This window comes from Rhipicephalus sanguineus, chromosome 1 (genome assembly GCF_013339695.2).
Source record: "Rhipicephalus sanguineus isolate Rsan-2018 chromosome 1, BIME_Rsan_1.4, whole genome shotgun sequence".
Classification (NCBI taxonomy): Eukaryota; Metazoa; Arthropoda; class Arachnida; order Ixodida; family Ixodidae; genus Rhipicephalus; species Rhipicephalus sanguineus.
The window spans coordinates 1,386,055-1,411,805 of NC_051176.1; the positions used below are offsets into that span (position 1 = coordinate 1,386,055).

The following is a 25,751-nucleotide window of genomic DNA, read 5'->3' on the forward strand; positions in this document are numbered from 1 at the left end:
TTCCACCCCACATCCGGCAAACGGTGTTCACACTTGCGAAAAGTTTTGCCCCCAGCCAATAGCGGCCCTACGTGGTTCTGTGCCAATACGATTCCTGTGCAACTAGCCCTCCAGAGGTTTAACCAGCTAGATCCTGTTACATGTTCGTGCGAATCGAAAACAGTGTCCAGCCTGCACAAAGCACGCGTTCGCTCCTTCCTTTAATGCGTTTAATCATTATATATGGCATAACCGTAACTGCCGTCTTCTGTAGTCGTGAGAAGAGGAAGAATCGGTCGCCAGAGAGCGACGCCGTTGTGGTTCTCTCGAAGGAGCGGCACCCGTCGTCATTTCGTCAGCGCCCCGTGGAAGTTATTTATGCCGAGTACAGTAAGAACAAGAAAGCACATTCCACGCACACGTTGGTATGTGAAAAATATTCGTGAAACAGTCTCATGGATTCTATAAGAGCATATAGGACGCGCGGGGCTTTCTCTACTTTCTCTCATGTACCCCAAAGTTTATGCACCCATGTGGTAACAATCTTAAGGTGTGCTTCCTTTTATGCATCATCCAAGTGAAAGGAGCTCTTCGTGGCAATGAATAGCGTGGCGTTGTTGAGGGAGCAGTGTTGAGACGAGGTTTACGCTGTTTCTGCACCCTATTCGGAAAGTGGCCAACACTATGCGATGTTTGGCAAAACTCTTGTGATGCTGGCAGCGGCGTGGCTGTTAAAGGGTCCATCGTAAATATGCAGGATTATCGGCATGATCAGCCTCTTGGTCGTCACGCTGTGGCGATATCTAAATGAATGTGTGGCCACGGTGAAGGGGACTTAATAAATATTCCGTGGCTGTGTTTCCCAAAAATCATCGTTCTCGCTTTTAGTCTCATGCATTCCATGACCCTGTCTTGATGGGAAACATATTCGTATCACTTGTTACCTGCAAAACTTGGTTTTTGGTTTCAAGAAAGCACGTTTTTCAGAACGCTGAAATCGCTACAGAGACTGAAGGCAGAAAGCGACCCATGCTTTGTGTTTGGAAGCGGAGGGCTTCACCGCAAGACACCGTGGCATGAGGCGCAGCCAACCGTCTTCTGCAGTGAAGCTGCCGACCTGGTAGTCAGTAGCGAGCGAGCCCTGGCAATATCAAAAAGTTGACGAGTTACAAATGACCGTTGACCCTCTGCACGACTGGAGTGGCTTGCGGAGGGTTTCGCCCTCCTAAGAAGAAGACTCTTATTTCTTATGCGTTTCGGCACTGTGCGCATCCGATGCTTCTTTCGGGCGTCCTCAGGTATAATCCTCTCTCGCAGTAATATCGTCTGCAAGCCTGGTTGCTTTTGTTTGAACCGACAAGAAGACCTGGTTCTACATTGCATTGCGTGAGGATGTAAAAAAAAGGAAAATAAAAAAAAGAGGCTTGTGATGCTCCCGCACGCACACAGCAGCCTACACCGCACATTCAAACGCGGTCGCAGACTTCAGTCTAAGAAATGTCGGTTCTTAAATCTGCGAAACGTTCTAGCTATATCGATGGTGACTATAGTGTGTTTCACGATGTATTATATTCCAATGCGATGAGTAAATTTGACGTGTTTCATGCATTCTAAGAGAGACGATTCAATTTGTGTCGGCACAGTGAGCGACATGTAGTAAATACGAAGCGGGTGTTTCTTAAAAAAAAAAAAAATGTTACCCTTCATTCCGTTGTTCGCGTGGACGGCGATATGAACCGGTTGTGACCGCGAGAGGGTACATTCGCCAAGCAAAAGACGCCACTGAGAGGGAGGCAGGTCGTCTTGGAGTGACGTCACCGGCAAACAGACGTGCGGAAGTGAAAGATTCACTTGCGTAAAATAATAATATCTGGGGTTTAACGTCCCAAAACCACGATATGATTATGAGAGACGCCGTAGTGGAGGGCTCCGGAAATTTCGACCACCTGGGGTTCTTTAACGTGCACCTAAATCTAAGTACACGGGCCTCAAACATTTTCGCCTCCATCGAAAATGCAGCCGCCGCGGCCGGGATTCGATCCCGCGACCTTCGGGCCAGCAGTCGAGCGCCATAACCACTAGACCACCGTGGCGGGACCACTTGCGCAAAAGCAGCACGCAAAAATGCTATGAAATTTTCCCCCTTTCTGCCTTTCTTTTTCTTGCTCGCTTCCTATTTTTTTTTTGTATGTATATACGTGTTTTTGCCTGCGTTACGTCAAGCGACGAGAGCATACGACAGCCCGGGCCCCTAAAGTGCTCCGCACTAAAAAGCGCGCTTAGATTCATGAACTTGCAGGTGCAGCCAACATAACGTTTCTCGTAACGTTTCTGTGTCACACTGACCTAAGTTATCTTTAAATAAGCGAAGCAATTTAGACGTCCTTATATTCGCGGAATCGCGAGTATTCCTGGTAGTTTGTTTCAATTTCGGCGATTGAACGTTTCACATTCGCGGGCACACCCGTTTTTCTCGTACGTGCCAGAGCAGGCTAGAGCGCACTAGCTCAGGCCGACCTCTCCGCCTTCAAATAAATTCTCGCTCTCTCCCTCTTGCTTTCCGATGCTACCCTTTACTATAACAAGCATGGTCAAAAGATTATGGATTATGCTATGGGAGAAAAAACAGAATATTTCATGGGTCTATAGGCATAAAGCCTGAATTTTCAAATCTGTTCTGTTACTATAGTTACGCGACCAACATAGTGTGGTTACCGTTTTGTTGGTCGCCAGCTAATACTGGCTGGATCTCTCTCTCTCTCTTTTTTCGGAACACAAACTTTTGCTGTCGTCCATTGCTTATTTCCTATGCTCACGTAGCCCCCTGCTCTCGGTAACACTTCTCGTATGCCTCGATGACGATTGAGTAAAAGCAAGCAAAGCTTCCGAAAACTGAGAGATGTGTTCGGAATGCCTCAAAATACCTGGTCCCCATTTTATTTATTCCTTTGCCCCTCATTAGGACGTGCCTTCGACATCACGTACATCCGGCTCAAGTTTCACTCGATGCGACCCGAGAGCTTCGCGGTCTACAAGCGGACGCGGCCGGGCTCGCCCTGGGTGCCGTACCAGTACTACAGCTCAACGTGCCACGACACGTACGGCCTGCAGTCGAGCACGTACGCGACGCGCGACGACGAGACGAAGGCGCTGTGCACGGGCGAGTACAGCGGCCTGTCCCCGCTGTCTGGAGGCAACGTGGCCTTCTCGACGCTCGAGGGACGGCCCTCGGCTTTCCACTTCGAGCACAGCAAGCTACTGCAGGTGAGTCACCGTGGAGCCCCGTTTTCTCTTTCTCGCTATAACGCGACATCACGTGGCCGCTGCAAGGGGGAGAAAAGGCCTCCGAAGAGTTAATGGGACTCATGTAAACGACGTCGCATCGTCTTTCCCAAGCGCGACGGCAAAAGCGATGCGCATTCATGTAAACGGGGTTATACTTTGCCACGCGCGCTTCTATTCCTAATGTGAACGTTACACGCGTAACCACTGTCGTGCGCGCCCGGCGCCGGAATGTCAACATTCCCGATTGTTTTGTTGTTCTGATAAGCTTGAGCGCGCAAGCGAGCTGTAGAGCTTCGATGCTACATGTATCAATGCCGATGCCCCTTAGCGTTGATCAGTTTACTCGACGGCCAACGACTGTTCTCGCCGCTATCAGTGTACCGCGTGAATTGCTTGTACCTTGGATTTTCATTTTCCGGGCACAGGTTCGCCCAAATAAAGAGTTTAGTCCTTAATCGCACGAGTGCCGTCTTTTTCACTGTCACTACTACGTGACATCTGGGGGAGGTGCTGTTCGTTCATGTTCCGGACACCCTCGTCAAGCCGTGAACCCAGCCCAAGTCCCGAGGAAGACATCGACGCCAACCCCATCCAGCGAGCTAGCCGTAGGCAACAAGGTCTACCACTAGAGCACTGCGGCAACGTCCGCTGTGTCCTCCACAACAGTCGTCATGCCCAGGGACTGTCCGCGGATCACCATGTGAAGACCCGGGAAGCTGGTCGGAAAAATACGACCGGCTTGTCCTATTCAACAACTGGAACAGCGACGAGAACCTTCGCCAGGTTTATTTCGCCCGCGAAATGGCGCCAGGATGTGGTTTAGGAACAGACAAGCCACCCTGACCAACTGGGATCTATTTTGCACCGCATTCCTGGAAACCTTCGTAAGTGTCGTAATTAGGGAAAGGGCCGAAACACTGCTAGGGAGCCGTGTACAACTTAGGGAACGAGAAGGTCGGGATGTAGTACACCGAAGTAATGGCCCTCCGTCACGCCGACCCCGCTATGTCTCAGGAGATTCGCTTCCGAATGCGAGGAATCAAGCAAGAACTGTTTGCGAGACTTGTTCGCAACACGCCCATGTTTGTCAACGATTTTCTTTCGGAGGCCACGATAACAGAAAAGGAGCTTGAGATGCGGACAAGGCAGTGCAACCGCCGCTTACCGTCAACCAACTACGCCGAAGCTGAAGCACTCAGCACCTGCACGAGACCATCCAAGCGGTGGTGCGTGAAGAACTGCGTAAGATGTTTTCCGAATCGCAGTACAGGCAATTGCTGATATTGTCCGTGAGGAAATTCAGCAGTCACCTGAGCCCGTGCAGTCACCCCAGCCTACAGCCATGAGCTACGCTGTCAGCCTTTGCACCCACCCGCGCGACAGCGCCAAGACGCCGCACTACTGCAGTTCCGTCGTCAGCGCCGCCATCGACATCACGCCTTCCGGCGGTCGTCCAGCGCTACGCTCCGCGGAAGACCAACGTTTGGCGCGCACCGGCCTCTCTGCTACCACGAGGAGGCGGGCCACGCCTACCGCCGCTGCCAGTACCGCGAGATGGTACTGCGTGGCTTCGCTGTTAAAGCGCTGTGTCCTCAGAGCGGTGAACGATATCGCGGACTACCTCGCCGGCTACCTCGCAGGAACACCGTGGACACCCTGACGAACTTCCCGTTCTCCGTCACCAGGCCGCTACACCTCATTGCAATGCCGGGTACACCAGCCCTGCCCGATCCGTGAGCCCATATCCGGAAAACTAATAGCAGAAACCGATGGAGGTGTGGTGTTATCCGTCGCAATACCGAAGGTCCTCCGTCGCCGTCGACAACGTCATGACGAAATCTTCAGAACACGCCGCCAGCCCTGCAGAGCCCTGTCGACAAAACTTGGCTGCCGAAAGAAGGCTTCACGACTCGACGTAGCAGCAGCCGAAAAAGCTGACACAGCCGTGATCCGACGCCGCGGCCTAACTGTAACACCAGACCACGAACTAGTGACCTCGACTTGGTGGTCGACGGTCACAACGTCGTCGCTCTAGACGACACTTGTGAATACGAACAGCCCCGAAGCCTTCACCAACAGTACAGGGTCTGTTCTTCGTCGTCGTCAAGAGTTCGAAAAAATGTTGCAGTGGCTTAGCTCGGCTATGCCAGGATAACGTAGCGTTAGCAAAGGTTCAGCTGATTATTCTTAGCTTTCCTGATTGTCTCGGATTAGCTTGATTATCACGCTTACTGCTGCCCCAATGACACACACACGGTATACGTATTATGTGGCACATGTATATATATTGCCACGCGCTTAATATGCCAGCGAGAAACAGGCAGACGAAGACGCAGTAGCTCTCGCGCCAGTGCCTTTGTTTTGGCTGTGCTGTGCCGACCCCGTTCGGGACTTGGGGCCTTGTATCGCCGCCTTGTGCACGTCGCCTTTGTATTAAACGTGACATTTTATTGGTGGAGGCGCTGGGTAATCTCACCTATGCAACAGACCCCTTCCAGTAGCAGGAACGCGAACCAGAAACCGGAACTTACGCCAGTACACCGTGCTAGCCGGAGAATTCGGGGACTGGCCCCCGAGATTGTGCCCTGCTGTACAACTTCAACGTCGACAGGTATGGAGGATACTACTGCGCTCACCCCTGCTGCCATCCCTGCTGCTGCAGCTGCAGGTGCACCCGCTTACTACACACTGCAAAAACCGCGCGTGCCGAGTCCCTTCCGTGGTGGTCTTTTTGAAGACGTGGAAGACTGGCTGGCTGAGTTCGAGCACGTAGCGGATTTCAATGGATGGGACGAAGACGCGAAACTCAGGAATGTCTACTTCAGTCTTCTGGATGGTGCTCGTACATGGTTCCAGAACCGCAAGGGCCTCCTAACATCATGGCGCGAGTTCTGTCGCAGGCTCCTCGAGACGTACTCCAGCCCTGATCGTCGAGAGCGAGCTGAATGGGCCCTCCAGTCCCGTATTCAGATGCCTAATGAAGGTGTGGCTATGTACGTGGAGGATATGGTCCATCTGTTCAACCGAGCCAATCCAAACATGCCGGAAGACAAGAAGCTGCGACACTTGATGCGAGGTGTGAAAGAGCAGCTCTTTGGTGGACTCATTCGTAGTCCGCCGAAGACGGTTGCGGAGTTCCTCACTGAAGCCGTCGCCATGGAGAAGGCGCTGCAGCAGCGGAACCAGTATGATCGGCAAGTGAATGCTACCTATACTACCAGCCTAGGATCATTCCCGACTGACGTGGAAACGCTTCGGCAGCTTATACGTTCGGTTGTCCGCGACGAACTGCAACAGTTGCACCAGGCGCAGCAGCAGCCTACCACTAACTGCATCGCCAGCATCATACGCGAAGAAGTGCAGCATGCGCTCGGAGCGCATCGTCGCGAAGCACCTGTTCAGGTTCCTGCACCACTTCAGGCGTTCGCACCTTCAAGTGAACCTCGACGTGTGAGTTACGCCGACGCTTTGAGACGCACCGTCCCGTCGTCGGTGACACCACCTCCGGTGAGCGGCTTCCAGCACGCCAGTTATGCCGACACATTCGGACACATCTCACCCGCAACAGTGCCGCTATCGGCAGCAACCCCGTATGCCACACTTCAGTCTGCACAGGCGGTTCCTTATTTTAGGACACTCGGCCCGCAGCGCGTAAATCCGACATTTGGCGCATGCCGGACCGACGACCGCTCTGCTACCACTGTGGTGAGGCGGGTCACGTGTACCGAGAGTGCCAGTACCGGCGACTTGGCCTTCAGGGTTTTCCTGCCAATTCACCCCGTCCCCGGTTCGGACAGCGACCACCCGAAATTGAAGATTTTATCGCTCGGCAGCGTCTACCACCCAGGCGTCAGTCGCGTTCACCATCACCACGGTCGCCATCCTATTCGGGCAACAGGAGTCGGATGCCGCAAGGACGATCTCCGAGCCCTCACCTGGAAAACTGACGCCAGCGACCTTTCGAGGCGAGGCCGCTGATTATCGACGTGATGAAGACCTCGACCTCCAATCGACGAGACATCGGACCGACGGAAATTCGACGACGCATGTATCCCAGCCTGGCGACATTTCAATGGACATACCTGTGCTTATCGACGGTCGGAATGTAACTGCTCTAGTAGATACTGGCGCTGACTACTCGATTATTAGCGGAAAATTGGCCAGCCTACTGAAGAAAGTTATCATGCCTTGGACAGGGTCCCACGTACGCACTGCTGGAGGACATGTTGTCACGCCGCTTGGTGTGTGCACTGCGAGGCTACAAATACGAAGTTCCACGTTTTTGGTCAGCTCCCTCGTGCTACGCGAATGCTCCCGCGAATTAATTCTCGGAATGGACTTTCTTCGGGAACACGGTGCCATAATCGACCTACGCAGACGCTGCATTTCCTTTTCTACAGTCAAGGCTACGTCAAAGGACACCTGCCGCCGTACAGCCGCCCTTCGTGTTTCCGACGACAGTGTGACAATACCACCTCGTGCAAGTATCATGATTCAGGTGTCTTCCGAAGGAACAAGTGATGGTGAAACACTGGCAGAGTGCAACGTCTCCCTGTTGCTGGCGCTTGGAATTTCTGTGGCACGAGGCATCGTTGACATTAGGAACGGTCAAGCCGAGGTCATGATCACGAATTTCACAAATGAGCATCGTCACCTGTTCCGTGGCACTGCCGTCGCCTACGCTGAAGCCTTGGAGGACGTCATTGAGTGTTTACGTGTGAAGACAGTAGCCGCGATGGACAAGCCGTAACAGATGTTGACATCAACAACGCACTGTCAGAAGAGCACAAGAAGGCCTTGCGAGAGCTGTTACTTGAATTCAGGACGTGCTTTGCTCAATCGTCTAAAGTGAGTCAGACGCCAATCACGCAGCACAGGATAATCACTTACGATGACGCAAGACCTATCCACCAACAGCCATACCGTGTCTCGCAGAAAGAACGCGCAGCCATTAAGGAGCAAGTCAAGGAAATGATCGACGATGGCGTTATCCAGCCTTCGAACAGTCCGTGGTCATCACCCGTCGTCCTGGTCAAGAAGAAGGATGGTACGCTTCGCTTCTGTGTCGATTACAGAAAGCTCAACAACGTCACAAAAAAAGACGTTTATCCGCTGCCGCGTATTGATGACTCTCTTGACCGGCTACAGCGAGCGAAGTATTTTTCTTCCCTTGATTTGAAGAGTGGCTATTGGCAAATCGAGGTTGATGAACGCGACCGTGAAAAAACAGCCTTTGTCACGCCGGATGGCCTCTATGAATTTCGAGTGCTCCCGTTTGGTCTCTGCTCTGCGCCAGCTACCTTCCAACGCATGATGGACAGTGTGTTAGCCGACTTAAAGTGGCAAAGCTGCCTTGTCTACTTAGATGACGTGGTCGTATTTTCAGCCAGCTTCTCCGAACATCTGAAGCGACTACGACAAGTACTCGAGGCAATCCGGTCGGCTAACCTTACGTTAAAGCCACAGAAATGCCACTTTGGCTACGAAGAACTGAAGTTCCTTGGGCATCTTGTGAGCGCGGAAGGCGTTCGTCCTGACCCCGAGAAAACCACCGCTGTAGCAGCCTTCCCGACTCCTGCCGATAAGAAAAGTGTTCGGCGGTTCCTTGGGCTATGTGCATACTACCGGCGCTTTATAGGCAATTTTTCGAAAATTGCCGAACCACTTACTCGACTCACTAGAGCCGACACACCATTCGTTTGGAGCTCTGAACAAGAAACTGCATTCACCGAGCTTCGCCATCGCCTGGCATCACCTCCTGTTCTTGGGCACTTCGACGAGGAAGCCGAAACAGAAATTCACACCGACGCCAGTAACATCGGTCTGGGCGCGGTACTCGTGCAGCGGCAGGAGGGAGTTGAAAGAGTCATCGCTTACGCAAGTCGCACCCTATCACGCCCGGAGTCCAACTACAGTACCACGGAGAAGGAGTGCCTTGCCGTCGTATGGGCACTTGCTAAATTTCGACCGTACCTCTATGGCCGCCCATTCAAGATAGTGACGGATCATCACTCGCTGTGCTGGCTCGCGAACTTACGAGACCCTTCCGGACGACTAGCACGGTGGAGCTTACGTCTGCAGGAGTACGACGTCACTATCGTGTATAAGTCAGGTCACGCACACGAAGATGCAGACACGTTATCACGCGCGCCAGTTGAACCTCCCGCTCAACACCTCGAAGATGACTGCCCTTTTCTTGGAGCCGTAAGCATAACAGACTTAGCTACACGGCAGCGAGCAGACGCTGGATTGCGACCTATAATGGAACATCTAGAAGGCCGCAACGTATCTCTGCCCCCGAATATCGCCCGCGGATTGTCATCCTTTTGTTTGCGACAGGGCGTGTTGTACAAGAAGAACGCTGCTGCCAGCAACAAAACTTATCTATTGGTCGTTCCAGCAGGGCTTCGTGACGAAATTCTATTTGCCTGCCACGACGAACCTTCATCTGGCCACCTGGGCATCACCCGAACCCTCGCTAGGGTACGCAAGTCATACTACTGGCCGAAACTTGCCGCTTGCGTTAAACAATACGTTCAAGCCTGCCGCGAATGCCAGCGCCGAAAGTCCCCATCTGTTAAGCCTGCGGGGTTACTTAACCCTATCCAGCCACCCAGAACCCCCTTCGATCAAGTCGGCATGGACCTCCTGGGCCCGTTTCCCTTGTCGTCTTCGGGAAACAAGTGGATAATCGTCGCTACAGATTATTTAACCCGCTACGCTGAAACGAAGGCTCTTCCCAAAGGCACAGCTTCCGAAGTCGCTCAGTTTTTTACAGAGAGCGTTGTACTACGCCACGGCGCTCCATCCTGCGTCATCACAGACCGAGGAACGGCGTTTACGGCAAGGCTCCTTGAGCAGGTTTTTCAGTTAAGTTGCACCACGCATCGCAAGACAACAGCCTATCACCCACAGACAAACGGATTGACCGAAAGGCTGAACAAAACGATAACTGATATGCTGTCTATGTACATAGACGTACAGCACAAGACGTGGGATGAGGTGCTGCCTTACGTAACATTCGCGTACAATACCGCTACGCAAGAGACCACACGCTTCACGCCGTTTCGTCTCCTATACGGTCGTGATGTTCAGACGATGTTGGATGCAATGCTCCCCTGCGACATTGACAACATCGACAATCTTGACGAAGATGCTGAGTGTTTTGTGCAACGAGCCGAGGAAGCACGCCAACTGGCCCGCGTGAACATCAAGAAACAACAGGACGTCGACACACGGCGCTACAACCTCCGCCACAGACAAGTCGATTACCAACCGGGTGACCAAGTGTTGGTATGGACCCCCGTGCGCCGCAAAGGTCTTTCTGAAAAGCTTCTCAGTCGGTATTTCGGCCCTTACAAAGTGCTACGACGAGTGAGCGACGTCAACTACGAAGTCCTTCCGGACGGAAGCCAATCACCACGACGCCGACAGCCACGACCCGAGATTGTGCACGTGGTGCGGTTAAAACCATACTACACATTGTGACATTGATGACATTAGGTTTTCGTTTATGTTTACCGTGAATGCTTCGTTGAGCATCGAGGCGATGCTCCTGCGGGAGGAGGGGCAATGCCACGCGCTTAATATGCCAGCGAGAAACAGGCAGACGAAGACGCAGTAGCTCTCGCGCCAGTGCCTTTGTTTTGGCTGTGCTGTGCCGACCCAGTTCGGGACTTGGGGCCTTGTATCGCCGCCTTGTGCACGTCGCCTTTGTATTAAACGTGACAATATTTTGCCAGGCAATTATTCGGGATCCGATGACTTAAGCTTCTCCGCTCTTCTGCGCCGTTGAGCAGCATTTGCGCTCTCCTTCTCTATGGCTATACCACACTGGCAAACGCCAGTCAGAGGCGCTATCAAGCGGCTCCAGCGCAGTGAAGGCGAATAGCTGCGCGCGCGCCGGCGCTAGTATGTCTGCCACGGCTACGACGGCACTCCTCTGGAAAGTGCAGACCGGCGGCGGCGAGTCGCGCGCGGCGGCGGCGGAGTGCGCGGGATGTGCCGGCCCTGTTGCTCCAGCTGTGTCACATCACTGATCCACGCGCATGCGCAGCACGGCTCTTGAGGAGGCGCGCGAAACTGGCTCGGCTAGGCCCAGTGTAGCTAACGCTACAAAACACCACTTCCAAAGCGCCGTATCATAACCTAAGAAAGTACTCGTCCACTCCGTCAGAGTCCCTATCGAGTTTCGACACGAGAACCAGAAGCGTAAAACAACAAGTCGACGTGATGCAGATACAGCCATCCAAGAGTCCGTGGCCTCTAATATTAGTGAACCCTGAGGTTCTGCGTCGATTGTCGTCGTTTGAACAATGTCATGAAGTACGTGTACCTCCTCCCACGGATAGAAGACTCTTTGGACCGGCTGTGCGACGCAAGGTATTTCTCATGGATGGATTTGAAGACGCTCTACTCTCAGGTACCTGCCGGGCTACCTTATCGAACGCCACCTTTTCACGGCGATAAGGTTAAGGAAAGGTTGGAATGAGGCATAAGGTTTGTTTATGAAACGCGTTAAGGGGCCGAAAAGGTAAGTAGAGCAAAATATAAGGATAAGGTTGGTTTGTGAATACGGGCCTAAGGTACCTGCCGGGCTACCTTATCGAACGCCACCTTTTCACGGCGATAAGGTTAAGGAAAGGTTGGATTGAGGCATGAAACGCCTTAAGGGGTCGAAAAGGTAAGCAGAGCAAAATATAAGGATAAGGTTGGTTTGTGAATACGGGCCTAAGGTACCTGCCGGGCTACCTTATCGAACGCCACCTTTTCACGGCGATAAGGTTAAGGAAAGGTTGGATTGAGGCATAAGGTTTGTTTATGAAACGCCTTAAGGGGTCGAAAAGGTAAGCAGAGCAAAATATAAGGATAAGGTTGGTTTGTGAATACGGGCCTAAGGTACCTGCCGGGCTACCTTATCGAACGCCACCTTTTCACGGCGATAAGGTTAAAGAAAGGTTGGATTGAGGCATAAGGTTTGTTTATGAAACGCCTTAAGGGGTCGAAAAGGTAAGCAGAGCAAAATATAAGGATAAGGTTGGTTTGTGAATACGGGCCTAAGGTACCTGCCGGGCTACCTTATCGAACGCCACCTTTTCACGGCGATAAGGTTAAGGAAAGGTTGAATTGAGGCATAAGGTTTGTTTATGAAACGCGTTAAGGGGCCGAAAAGGTAAGCAGAGCAATATATAAGGATAAGGTTGGTTTGTGAATACGGGCCTAAGGTACCTGCCGGGCTACCTTATCGAACGCCACCTTTTCACGGCGATAAGGTTAAGGAAAGGTTGAATTGAGACATAAGGTTTGTTTACGAAACGCGTTAAGGGGCCGAAAAAATAAGCAGAGCAAAATATAAGGATAAGGTTGGTTTGTGAATACGGGCCTAAGGTACCTGCCGGGCTACCTTATCGAACGCCACCTTTTCACGGCGATAAGGTTAAGGAAATGTTGGATTGAAGCATAAGGCCCGTATTCACAAACCAACCTTATCCTTATATTTTGCTCTGCTTACCCTTTCGGCCCCTTAACGCGTTTCATAAACAAACCTTATGCCTCAATCCAACCTTTCCTTAACCTTATCGCCGTGAAAAGGTGGCGTTCGATAAGGTAGCCCGGCAGGTACCTTAAGGCGCCACTTATGCGGCGCGCTATGACCGATTACGCAAGAAACTTTACAAAATCATTAAAGAAAAGGTGACGTACGCTACCGGCCGCGTCAATATGTGCAATTAACGCTGCGAGTGCTTGGGAACCGTCCAAATTCCATGGAAGGGTTCAGCGACGGTGTGTTGCTGAGCAGAATCCGCCTCTCGAAGCGAGCACTTAATGCTCGCGAGCTTGCCGCTGGAAACGAGCCCCAACAACGTCGGTGTTCCCGTGCCATCACTCCTTCAGCTGCTGCTGGCGCTATGTTTCTACGGCGCACGCACTTTTCAAATTGTCAATGGTGACTTGGTGGACATACCCTAGCCATACTGCCCCGCATTATTAAACGTGTGAAAAAATCAGTGCGGGTACGGCGGGGAAGCGAACGTGTTTCACTGCAGGATGGGATACTTTTTACCCCTTTTTGCACTCACGTAGCAGCTGCTCGGTGTGCCCGTCGCTCTTGCTGCTTCGAGCTGCTCCCACTTTCTCGTGTTGTCCTTCACTAACACCGCGTGCTATCACAATGTGATGCTTTCAAGTTGATTACAAGCGCTGGATCCTCAGTGAAATTCAATTTTCGTCTTTCTGTCGCACTCAATAACAAGCGTATGACCCACGCAAACAGCCACACACGCACACACGCAGACAGACGGAGAAAAACCGCTCGCAACTTCACGCGCCTGTCGGCGCCCTCGTAGAAACCAGCGCTTCGTGGACCGGCGCGTCTACGCGAGCCGCCGGTTGCTATGACAACGCTAAAACGTTAACAAAGAAAAGGAGCAAACGGCGCGGTAAGACGGCGCGCGTTCTTAGCGAAACTTGCACGGTCATGCGTTCCTGCATTTGTATTATTCTTTTGAGGAGCATGCAGCTATTTTTTCTTGCTATGAAACCAACAATGAACCCGTAAAAGTTTATAGCCTCGCTCCCATACTCATTCCTTATGACGACAAGGCCGCCTTCCGTAAGGCTGCCTTAAAACCGAATAAGGCGAGCTTATGAAATGCCCTGAGACCTTTTCTTATCCTTACACTTTTGCCTTCCTTACGAAAGGCCGCAGCGTTAACATAAGGTCGGTTTGTGAATACGGGCCTTAAGGCGCCACTTATGCGGCGCGCTATGGCTGATTCCGCTAGAAGTTTACAGTGTCATTAAAGAATAGGTGACGTGCGCGATCGGCGTCCATATGTGCAATTAACGCTGCGAGTGTTGGGCGACCATCATAATGAAATGGAATAGTTCAGCGACGATGGGCTGCGGAGCAGATTCTCGAAGCGGGCACTTCATGTCCCCGACCTTGCCGCTCCAAACGGCCCCCACTACGTTGGTTTGCCCGTGCCACCACTCCTTCAGCTGCTGGTGGCGCTCTGTTTCTACGGCGCAGGTACTTTTCAAATTGCGAATGCTGACTTCCACACTGCCCCGCATTATGAAACGTGTGACAAAACCGGTCGGGTACGGCGCGAAATCCTGCGTGTTTCACTGCAGGATGGGATATTTTTACCCATTTTTGCACTCACGTAGCCGGTCCTCGGTGCGCACATCGCTCTTGCTTCTTTGAGCTGCTCCCACTTTCTCGTGTTGTCGTTCATTAACACCGCGTGCTAACACAATTTTTCGCTATGACAATGCGACGCTTTCAAGTCGATTACAAGCGCTGGATCTTCAGTGAAATTCAATTTTCGCCTTTCTGTCGCACTCAGTAACAAGCTTATGCATGACCCACGCAAACAGCCACACACGCAGGCAGACGGAGAAAAACCGCTCGCAACTTCATGCGCCTGTCGGTGCCCTCGTTGAAACCAGCGCTTCGTCGACCGGCGCATCTGTCTCCGCATGTGGCGGCGCGTCTACGCGAGCCCCCGGTTGCTATGGCAACGGTAAAACGTGAACAAAGAAAAGGAGCAAACGGCGCGGCAAGACGAGGCGCGTTCTTACCGAAACTTGCACGGGTATGCGTTCCTGCATTTTTCTTATTGTTTTGAGCAGCATACAGCATTTTTTTTTCTTGCTAATAAACCAACAATGAGCCAGTAAATGTTCATAGCCTCGCTCCCATGCTCGTTCCTTATGACGACAAGGCCGCCTTCCATAAGGCTACCTTAAAACCGAATAAGGCGAGCTTATGAAACGCACTGCGGCCTTTTCTTATCCTTACACTTCTCCCTTCCTTACGAAAGGCCGCCTTATAGCGTTACGATAAGGTTGGTTTGTGAATACGGGCCTCGATGAAAGGGACCGAGAGAAAACCGCCTTCATCAAGCCAGATTGCCTGTTCGAGCTTAAGGTCATGCCGGACTCTGATCGGCACCTGCAATGTTACAACGCGTGATGGACACAGTGCTGACAGGCTTGAAGTGGCAAACTTGTCTACTTGGATGACGTTGTCGTCTTCACATCAAGCTTTGACGAACACCAAGCAATCAGGTCATCAGGGCTTACAGCGAAGCCACAAAAGTGCCTCTTCGCATACGAAGAGCTTCTCTCTTTAGAACATGTAATCAGCAGGGCTGGAGTGCGCCTCGACTCCCAGAAGACGCTACATTCCAGCCACCCGGGGACAAGAAGGTCTCGGTCCCTGTGTCTATTACAGGCTCTTTGTAAATAACTTTTCCCGCATCGCCGAGCCCCTAACGAAGACAGACGTCGAGTTCAAATGGGAAACGCCCCGAGAAGAAGCATTCCAAGAACTCAAACGACGTTATCAGTCAACGCCCATAATTGGCCACTTCGACAAAGACGCACAGACCGAAATCCACATTGACGCAAGTGGTGTAGGCCTCGGCGCTTTGTTAATTCAAGGAAAAGGTCATATAAGTTATGCTAGCCGGTCCTTCTCAAAGGCGGAAAGAAGTTTGTTAGTGCTTGCCTGTGGGCTAGTTAGTTTGCTACCATTGTAACAAAAATAAAAGCGCAAGAAGACAGGGACGGAAGGAGCACACACTCGAGCGCGGACTCACAACTGCTCTTATTTGCAGCAGTGCATGAAATATATATCAACACACGAAAATAAACTACTGTTCAACAACCCCGTGCACTTTTCGTGCACTCGTTACAACCGCTCACTTATATAACTATACATATCAAGAGACTGATTTTCTTTCTCGATCAGCGCTAGCGCCGCCTTGCCTACACATGCGCAATCATATTTTTCTATGTGTGCAGCTTCGATTATTAATCTGGTCATCTTGTGGGATGAGCGTCTAAGCACTGCCGTACAGTCAACCACAAAAGTTTGCGGACCACGCGAGCGCGTGGCCAAGAGCCTCTTCGCGACACTTCCGCTACGTCACCAGCGATCGACAGCAGCGCTACGTTGAAGACACATCCCTCCTTAAATCTATGGCCTGTCTATTTTCGCACTGTGCGCAAATATTTTCTACCTATCTCTGTCAACGTGACGCGCTCTTTGTTAGCCAGGGCTACTTGCTTATATTTTGAGAGCAGAATATCAGTACAAGTAATCAGACAGCGTATTCTTCGGCTGTTATCAGTTCTATTTTCGCGTAGCCACGCTGTTTTTTTTTTCGTGAGTGCGTGAGTGAGCGGTGAGGCAGCCATGGGACACAGATGCTTAGTCAGTAGGCAGAATTTTTCCGTTCCTCCCCCCTCGCTAAGTGACAGTAGCGGCCGGGATTTGATCGCCTGCGCCCAGGTTTTGCTGCGCAAAGCCCGAACCACCGCGCTGCTATAGTGGTTACATTTAGAAAAATAAGAAATAATCGGGTGCGATGACTCTTTTATAACCCTTTGCGACACGGCGTCCTCGTTTGGGGACTCGAACTTCGGAGGCGCGTCCCACGCTACGTGTTTCTTCAAATGACCTAAAACTCAGTGTGCACATTCGTGTTCGCTTCCTGATTGGACAACTAGCGGTCAGTTAACTTCATTGTCCTGCGTATTGCTGCAGATGATCACTTTGCTGGAGACACTACCATGTTAGACGATCGTTCGACGTGCCGCGTTCCAAGACCAACGTCAAGAGTATTTTTTTTCTCTGGTCGACACGAATACAACCGAAAAAGCAAGTGTGCGTGCGTTTCGGGCCTAATAGTTGATTCTTTTTATGAAAGCATTGAAGCTGACTGATTTCAGAATAATTAGATAATGAGTTACACGCTAATTAAATTTTTTTACTGAAACTGGCACAAAACAGCACATTGCTTCGTTTTCTTTCTTGGAATGTAATAGTGAGCGTCTTGAAAGATGCCATGCGCATTTGACGCATTTGCAGACAGTGCATCATAATTCGTGTCTGAAGGGGATGAATTTATTCACAAGACATTTACAGAAGTGTCATGAAACATAGATCTCTCAAAGATCTTCAAGGAAGTGCCGCCGTTTTCTAGCACCTTATTGATGCGTGTGGGCATCGACTCGTACAAATATTCAGTAATCTCCGGTCGACCGCGCAGGCTTTCCCATTCTTGTGCGATCGCTTGCCACAGCGTATCGGCCGTGCGGCCGCGGTTGGCTCGTGTGGACAGCCGTTTCTTCAACATGCCCCAGACATTTTCTATGGGATTCAAGTCGGCGCCACATGGAGGCCACTCAAGCTGGCAAACAGCATGTTTTTCTAGCAATGACTGGACGATACGTGCTTTATGGATCGGGCTGCGGTCGTGTTGAAAAAAGTAGCAGCCGTCGCTGAAGGGACCATCCAGCGCATACGGAACGAGGTGTCTGGTTATGACGTCGCAGTACCGTGACGCGGTGAAGGGCCCTTCCAGACGCACAAGGGGACCAAGGCCATCTTTGCTGATTGCTCCCCACACGCTCACGGAACATCGTCCACTGGATAGAACACTCTGTGTGAAATTAGGCAGATATCTGCAAGAAATAGCATACAATTGGGTTCCAGCGGCGCGTCTAAAAATGTTGTGATTCCTCTTGCGTATGAACTTTATAATGCTGTTAAAGAGTTGCAATAGAAAACGTGCGAACATCATTAGATAGTACCGAAAGACCCACTATCAGCTTTTAATTAGCTTCAGAGTACGTAGTACTATGAAACAATCGTTCATGTTTTCAACATAATACCACTACAGAAAAATCTCGTAATATCCAAAACCTCATTTTACGTGAAACATGTTGTGATGCAGAATTAGCTTCGTGAATTAACTGCCAATACACTGTAAATACACCTGCAGTTTAGTGGACGCCAAACCCGCTTCCGTTGGTCCCAGCGCGTGGAAAAAGTTGACTCGTCGCTAAAGATGACATCGCCCCATTCCTCTGTTGTCCAATCTTTCATTGCTGTAGCGAACATGAGTCGTTCTTGTAGCTGGCTGTCTGAGAGGCAGGGCTTCTGGGCTGCTACGAAAGACTGCAGGCCAAGCTCACTCAGCCTTCTTCTTACAGTCTCAGACGACACCGTGAGCGAGAGCGCTTCTCGGATATCCTCTGCACTTTGAAAAGGATCAGCCTCTTCCTCAGTCGTGGCCCTTGGACGCCCACTCCATATCTGCCATCGTCGCGGAAAGCTTGAATAATCCTGTTCACGGCAGTCCGGCTCCTGTTGGTTCGGCGGCAGATTTCGCGCTGAGGTATTCCCTCTATAAATAAACGCACCATGTGCCTTCTTTCGTCAAGTGGAACACGGAGCGGCATCTTTCCAAATAGGCAATCACCACGTGGCGAGAAGCAAGTCTACTACGTTTTCAGCGACTGATGCGAAGATGCGCCTATGTGTGAAAGAAAATTTTCTATGCATCCGCTTTTTCTTTATTTTTGATGACAGTGAAACACCTCCCTACCATTTCTCTCAAGACGCAGAAGCAGCAACACTCATTGGACCAAGATGCTGCCAACCAAAGTGCGCCAGTAAACGTCGCGCAAAAAAATCGTCGCAGCGCTTCGTGAAACTTATCTACCCACTGGCACACCAGTCGACAAAGGTTGCAGTGATTGCTCCGATACTGCTATCAAGGCAGATATGTGGCGGTCTTATCGCAGACAGCGCTCTGCGTCAACACAACGAACTAACAATGTCATGCACGGGAATAAAAAATTAACATGCAGGCGAGTACCAAGAGGGCTCATATCCGGGAGAGCGCCCCTGTCGCCGCTAGGTGGCGTACCGCTAGGTGGCGCGGATAGGCAGTCTGGCACGCGCTCGCGTGGTCCGCAAACTTTTGTGGTTGACTGTACCTTCAAAGCGTGGGACGTATCCACAATGTCGGCCATGCAATGATACTACTGAAACGGCGCCACAAGGCAACACGAATGTGCACGCAAACGAGGACACGAAGCACAAGCGCCGGCGCCTGTGTTTCGTGTCCTCTTTTTCGTGCGCATTCGTGTTCCCTTGTGGCGCCGTTTCAGTAGTATGAATTCGTACCAACGTGCCCAATTGTCAGTCCTTCTAGGCAATGCCTTGACCGGAAACAGCTGTGTTGACGTTATAATAGTGATCCCTGAGTCTGCCGTTCAAGCACCTGCCACTGTGCCCGATATACGCTTGATCGCATTACAAGGATATACAATAGACGACATTGCGCGTGCATTCCACAAAACGTCTGCGTTGCTGCGCGGAGCAAGTGGCCGCTGGCCCATCTTTATTTACGCGTCCACATAGATCCTGAAGGCGCTCAGGGGCAGAAAACAACACCTGAACTTCTGCTTTACTACCTGTCTTTTTGAGGCTATGGGAGATGTGGTGCAAGTAGGCTACGCCTCTGTAAACCCTCAGCCACAGCAGTCAATATTGGTGCACGATAGCCAGATTCTCCCAGAAAACAAATTATTCGACGGCAGAAAAGGAGTGCCTTGCCATCATTTGGGCAACGTCCAAGTTTCGTTCCTACTTGTACGGCAGGCCCTCCGAGGTCCTCAGCGACCACCACGCCTTTTGTTCGCTAGGAAACCACAAGGACCCTTCAGGTCACCTCACACGGTGTAGCCTCAGACTTGAGGAATTTGACATCACCGTGGTTTACAGGTCCGGTTGAAAACATTGTGATGCCGACTGCTTGTCCCACGCTCCTGTTGATCTTGACGAAGACACCTTCCTGGGACTCATCAGTCTCGACGACTTCGTAGAAAAACTACGAAGTGGTCCGGACCTGAGGACCCTGGCAGAATACTTAGAAAGCAAGACCTACGTTGTACCCAACGTATTTAGACGACGATTGACGTCGTTAAAACGACGTTCTTCTAAACAAGAACTTCTCGCCAGCACGAGCCAACTGCCTCCTCGTGGTGTCTTCATCATTGCGATCAGACGTCCCCCAGGCCCTACACGGGGACCCGATGGCTCGACACCTCGGTGTTTCCCGCGCGCTTGCGAGAATACAGGAAAAGTACTACTAGCCGCGACTTGCCGCACTCGCTACGTAAGGACATGACGAGACTGTCAGCGACGCAGGACTCCGCCAACAAGACCAGCAGTCTTTCTTCAGCCGATCGACCACTTCTACGACCGTTCCAGAAAATCGGGATGGACTTACTGAGCCCAAGTCTGACGTCAACGTCCGGCAACAAGTGGATCGTCGTAGCCACAGACTACCTTACTCGCTAAGCCGAAACCAGGGCCCTGCCTAAAAGAAGCGCCACCGAAGTAGCGAAATTCTTCGTTGAGAACGTCCTGCTGCGTCGCGGTGCTCCAGAAGTCCTCATCACGACAGAGGTACGGCTTTTACGGCGGACCTAACGCAAGCGATGTTGAAATACAGCCAGAGAAGTCTCCGCCGGACAACGGCCTACCTCCCGCAGACGAATGGCCTGACAGAGCCGCTAAATAAAACCCTCGCTGACATGCTGGCAACGTACGTTGACGTCGAACACAAGATATGGGGTGCCATCCTTCCGCACATAACCTTCGCATACAACATTGCCGTGCTGCCGACCGTCAGTGATGAGGACAACCTAGACGTTGCGCTGTACCTTCAGCGCGCCGAAGAAGCCCGACAGCTCGCCCACCTACGAATCAAGGATCAGCAGACGACCGACAGCCGCCTTTGCAATCTTCGAGGACGCTTCGTCTAATACCAGCCCGGTGACCGTGTCTGAGTGTGGACGCCGATACGCCGTCGCGGACATAGCGAGAAGCTTCTTCGACGATATTTCGGACCGTACAGGGTAGTCTGACGTCTCGGCGCACTGGAATGCCAGGTTGTCCCCGACGGCATGACGAACTCTGAGCGGCGCCGGGCACGCCACGAGGGCCTGCATGTGGTGCGCCTGAAGCCTTTCTGTGCGCGCTAGGGAATTTTTAGGACTTTATTTTCACACTTGTTTTTGTGCCTTTCTTATATTCATGTATACGTTTCTTCCTTTCAATTCTTTTTCTTTTGCAGCATCGGGGCGATACTTTTTTCAGAGAAGGGCAATGCTTCTACTGCTATTTTTTATGTAACCGGACTCGTTACACGCGTAACCACTGTCTTGCGCGCACCGGAATGTCGAACACTCCCGATTGTTTTGGATTGTTCTGATAAGCTTGAACGCGCAACCCGAACAGTAGAGGTTATTCTCGGACTAGGGCGGCCACCAACGATAAGCCTGGAATCTTCGACAGTACATGCATAATTGCTGACGCACCTTAGCGCTGATCAGATTACTCGACGCCCGACGAGTGTTCTAGCCGCTATGTGTGTATCGCGTGAATTCAAGGAAATATCACTGTACCGCGTGACTTTTCATTTCTCGGGCAGAAGTGCGCCCAAACAGAGAGTTTAGTCTGTCTGTGAAGACGGCCGGAGTGCTGTCTTCTTCACAGTCACGACCAAGTGACATGTACACTTCGTGCACCTCTTATTGCTCTATACCGTCTGACCATTGCACTTAAAAAGCCAGTCACCTTATTTGCGTGTGGCAAGCACTTGCGTTGCGTATTGATCAGGTGGTGGGAATCGTGTCTCTAATGTAGTGCACCTATGTACGTCGCGAAAAAAAAATGCTGAACTGAGTTAAAGAGAGCGAGAATAAATACTTATTGGAGGGCAAGTCAAGTTCTTCGCCCAAAGTGGGCAGCCTTCTTAGTCCAGGAAGCCGCATATCCTGCCCTGTCCACCAGCTCCTGTTGGTCTAGAAAAGAAAAAAAGAAATAGTCTGGGCGTTCATTTTGCAATGTGGTTACTCCGGGCGTGCGAAAAAAATTACACCATCTCTCGCTAGAGGGAACCATGAGGGGATATTAAGCAGCATTGGGGGCGCACCAAGTCTCCGTTTACGTTCACTCGGCGTTTCCGTTAGTGTGTGCTGTTTGTATTTAATGTTTGTGTTATCATTACGTAGCGAGACCTGCGCTGCTGCTCCGCGACGATCTCGGCAGAGGTTGGAGTGCTGCTGCAACTGGCGCCGATGTTGACGTTACAACTCATGTGAACGGGAGCGAAGCGAAATGACGCCGACGTTGACGTTACAACTCATCTGAAGGGGAGCGAAGCGAGAATGACGGAAGCTTACCGAGCGCACGCGCTTATATGAATTGGGGGAGGGAGAGGAGAGAGTGGGTTTACAGGCTGCAGCGCCGGGGGGGGGGGCGAGAAGGAGACCGAACGCCTGCGTAAAGGAGGAGAGTGGTAGAGAGAGTAGGCGCATGCGCAGTGGAGCGTGGACACCACCGGATCGAGTTCGCTGATAAGATGCTTCGCATCTAAAATATGACGTCACAGGAATGGCGGTGACCCTCACAGGCGAGTAGCAGCGATAGCAATTTCGGCATGCAACTATGCCCTTATGATCCCGTCTGAGTGCCGGATAACGGCTCTGGTGCGTAGCGGGAGGTCATTATTGGCCGCGAGATCGCGAGAGTCGGTACCTAGCGGCGAGCGGACAAAACCCCGTGGTGTGGATGGCTCCTTGCGTCGTCTGCTAGCCACACCGTGTTCGCATGTGTGCGTACGTCATGCACGTCCTCAGATTATAGCTTATTCCGTTGTGCTAGAACAGTATCGAATGCTTGTACGTATGCCTACACAATATAAATAAGCATTTCGCCTTACGAGACTTGTATGCTCTCTATTATGTGAGTACATGCACGTGTCGGTATGGCGCTAGGTCTAACCATCGTACCGTCCATTCGCCAAAAATCATTTCAATGTGGGTGCCACTTTCTCGTTCAAGCGCATCACACAGGGCATTTAGCGCCGCCCTAAACGAAAAAAAAAAAAAACTAAATGTCGAGGTGTGAACGCAGAACTTTAGCGACACCACCTCGTGATGTGTTGGCGATATGGAAATCCTTATGATTCCGCAAAGCATGAACTAGCGTCTGCAGAGGACGGTTAGCGGTAAAAAAGACCTGAAGCCACGCATTTCTACAGCAGTACGCGTATTCACGCAAACAGAAAAGCAGAGTGCACAAAGTTCTACTTCATCTAATTACGCAGAAATACACACTCTCTTTTTTTGGAGCCGCTAGAGCAAGAAGTGAATACTTAACTGGCTCAGTCGAGCAACACTATTTATATTGTGGTTTAGGCAAAAGACAATTTAAACAGGTGCAAGTAAAGCAACAAAAAACATCGATCGCAATGCAAAACACAAATGTGACCGAAGGCCAGTAGCCCATTGATTGGCAGATTGCGCATCTCTCATATGTAATAGGAACGTTAGGCCGGTTCCGTGCGCTAATGTGGCAATGGAGGGCGTATACAACACCATTAGGCTGCAGTCAACGCGTTTTATTCGCCGACAATCGACTCAAACCGCCGATGGCGAAGCGCCGCTGCGTACATTTGTATACGCGCCGCCGACCGCCTATCCACACAAACGCGGCGACGGTGCTGCCACCTATAGTAGCCTGACCTCGCGGCGAATAGAAGGTCGCCGACAACAGCAGGTAGCAGCATTTCATGCTTAAAAATTTTCATGCCTAAAAATTCGCTGATCTGTGTGTAACACGGCTCCACACACGCAGAAAAAAAGAATACTAACGATTCATGTAAAATTTATTTGATTTGGCGGGAAAAAGCAAAAGTTGGGCTTTGGAGCGTTTCATATGCAGCGAAGTTTATCGCGTAGTGCAGGGCGGAAATGTCTTTTATTCGTCCTTGAATTCTTCCCAAACTTAGCTGAAATGCCAATTTTCTCAGATAAAAAATATACGGCAGATTTTGTTGCTGCTCTTAACGCACTGCACGGTTGTAGAGAGATAAGCTGTATCAGGGGTCGCTAGGTCACATTAGCTAGCGGCCTGCTGTCACGAAACTCGCAAGGACACAGTGAAAAAGTTGCAGTGGGCGGTCGTTAACAAAATGTCAGATTTCACGTCAGGTTTCGAGAAACTTATCGAATCGATACTGCTCTCCCGAATGACTGGAATCTGGACGCCGGTCTCGAAATATAGTTTTTGTTTCCCGGTTATATCTTAACACACTGCATGGGGTGCCTCAGAAAAAAATCCTTGAGACCATTCACGTTTGTGTAGCTCATGAACGTACTTATTAAGGAAATAAACAAGACTCGGTATAACACGAAAGCGAACCGTGTCTTCGCAGAAGTGTTTATTGTGCATTGATAAATCAGAGCTTGTAAAATGTCTGTTGGTGTTTGGCAGCACCGTTTGACGTGGACTCACCCACGCTGACGCCTAGTGGCACATCTCCATCCCGACGACTAACGCCCATGATCGTGATTTAACCGTTGTGGTAGCTCAAGTTCTTAGCATATTGTGACGATGGAACCTGGAGACATAATATCGTGAATCCCGCGCCAAGATGCACATAATGAACACGGGTACTCGATATGCACTCCTTCAAAGCGTCGTTACGTGACGAGAGATACGGCAAGGTGTGCGCTGCCGCGTAATGCGTCTGTCTCCCTCCACCAAGGCGCGACATTCGCCGTCGACATCGTCTTTGCAACAGTTTTATTAGTCGGTGCTATCGCACTTGAAGGCGGAACACCGTTGGTGTTTGTGGAAGCTGCACTGCTCCGACAACGAGCCGTCACACGCTAACACGAAGCGAAAGGCAAAGAACGTGGGCGACTCCTCGATGCTAGCGCGGCCGGCGTTCCATCGAGACGCCGCAACTGCGTCGTTGCCGAATCGCTGCCTGTCATCGCTCGTTAGTGCCATGACGCACTGCTCCCAGACGGCACCGTGCCGCCAACCAAGAGCACCGTGCGAAATAGAATGTGTGAAAGATATAAGGCGCGTTTGTGGAGTCTCGCGCACGGTAGCGCAGTGGGTTGAGCCCCGGACCGAGTGGTCGTGGGTTCGATTAACGGCGACACAACTTTTTCTTCCAGTTTTTTATTCGTCATCCGCTAGCGTACATTTTACCAACGTCATATCCGTGATGGAAATACGTCAGCGAATTCATGGCGAGACTTGGGAAACAGGACACAGGGGACACGACACCTGTGTCCTGTTTGCCACGGGCTAAGTGTCGCCACGAACCAGCTCGCCACTTCAGTACGTCAGCAAAGTCTTGGTGGACCCCGGCATGAAACAAAAAGATGAACATACGGGACGAAAACAGTCGTGTGAGGGTAGGGCCGCAAGCGAGAGGTCCGCGGGCGGCGTGTTTGAGACCCCTGCTTTATATGTTAAACATTAGAGGTGTGTGAATATTCCAGTTTCGAATTCGGCTTTCGAATTGCTAGTATTCCACGTCTCGGAAAATTCGACGGGACGAATATCTGAAGCTCGAGAAAGGCCAATGGTGCAACTTGGCTAGGGTGGTGTGGCTAAAACTAACGTTAACGTCGCTACAGTAGTTGTTTCGTTAAAACTTTCACCGATATCCTGGTTCAGAAGCGAGCTCATGTTTATACTAAGGAGATTATGTCACATCCGCACAGTAAAAAAAAAAAAACGCATGAGAAGACTGCAAACCCCTTCACAACATCATTTCCTAAACGAAGGCAGGGACTTGTTGCGCAGTTCG

At 51.1% G+C, this 25,751-nt stretch overlaps 1 protein-coding gene across 2 annotated transcripts in view; it reads left to right on the forward strand.

Annotated features, from left to right (window-relative positions):
- The first annotated feature begins 2,874 nt into the window (after positions 1-2,874).
- The window catches only part of LOC119389207 (laminin subunit gamma-1), a 234,219-nt gene continuing 211,342 nt past the window's right edge, over positions 2,875-25,751 (forward strand). For both annotated transcript variants that reach the window (XM_037656412.1, XM_037656427.1), the window contains exon 1: positions 2,875-3,243. In XM_037656412.1, the coding sequence (XP_037512340.1) occupies positions 2,890-3,243 (354 nt within the window). In that variant the 5' untranslated portion in view covers positions 2,875-2,889. The remainder of the gene's footprint in view (positions 3,244-25,751) is intronic.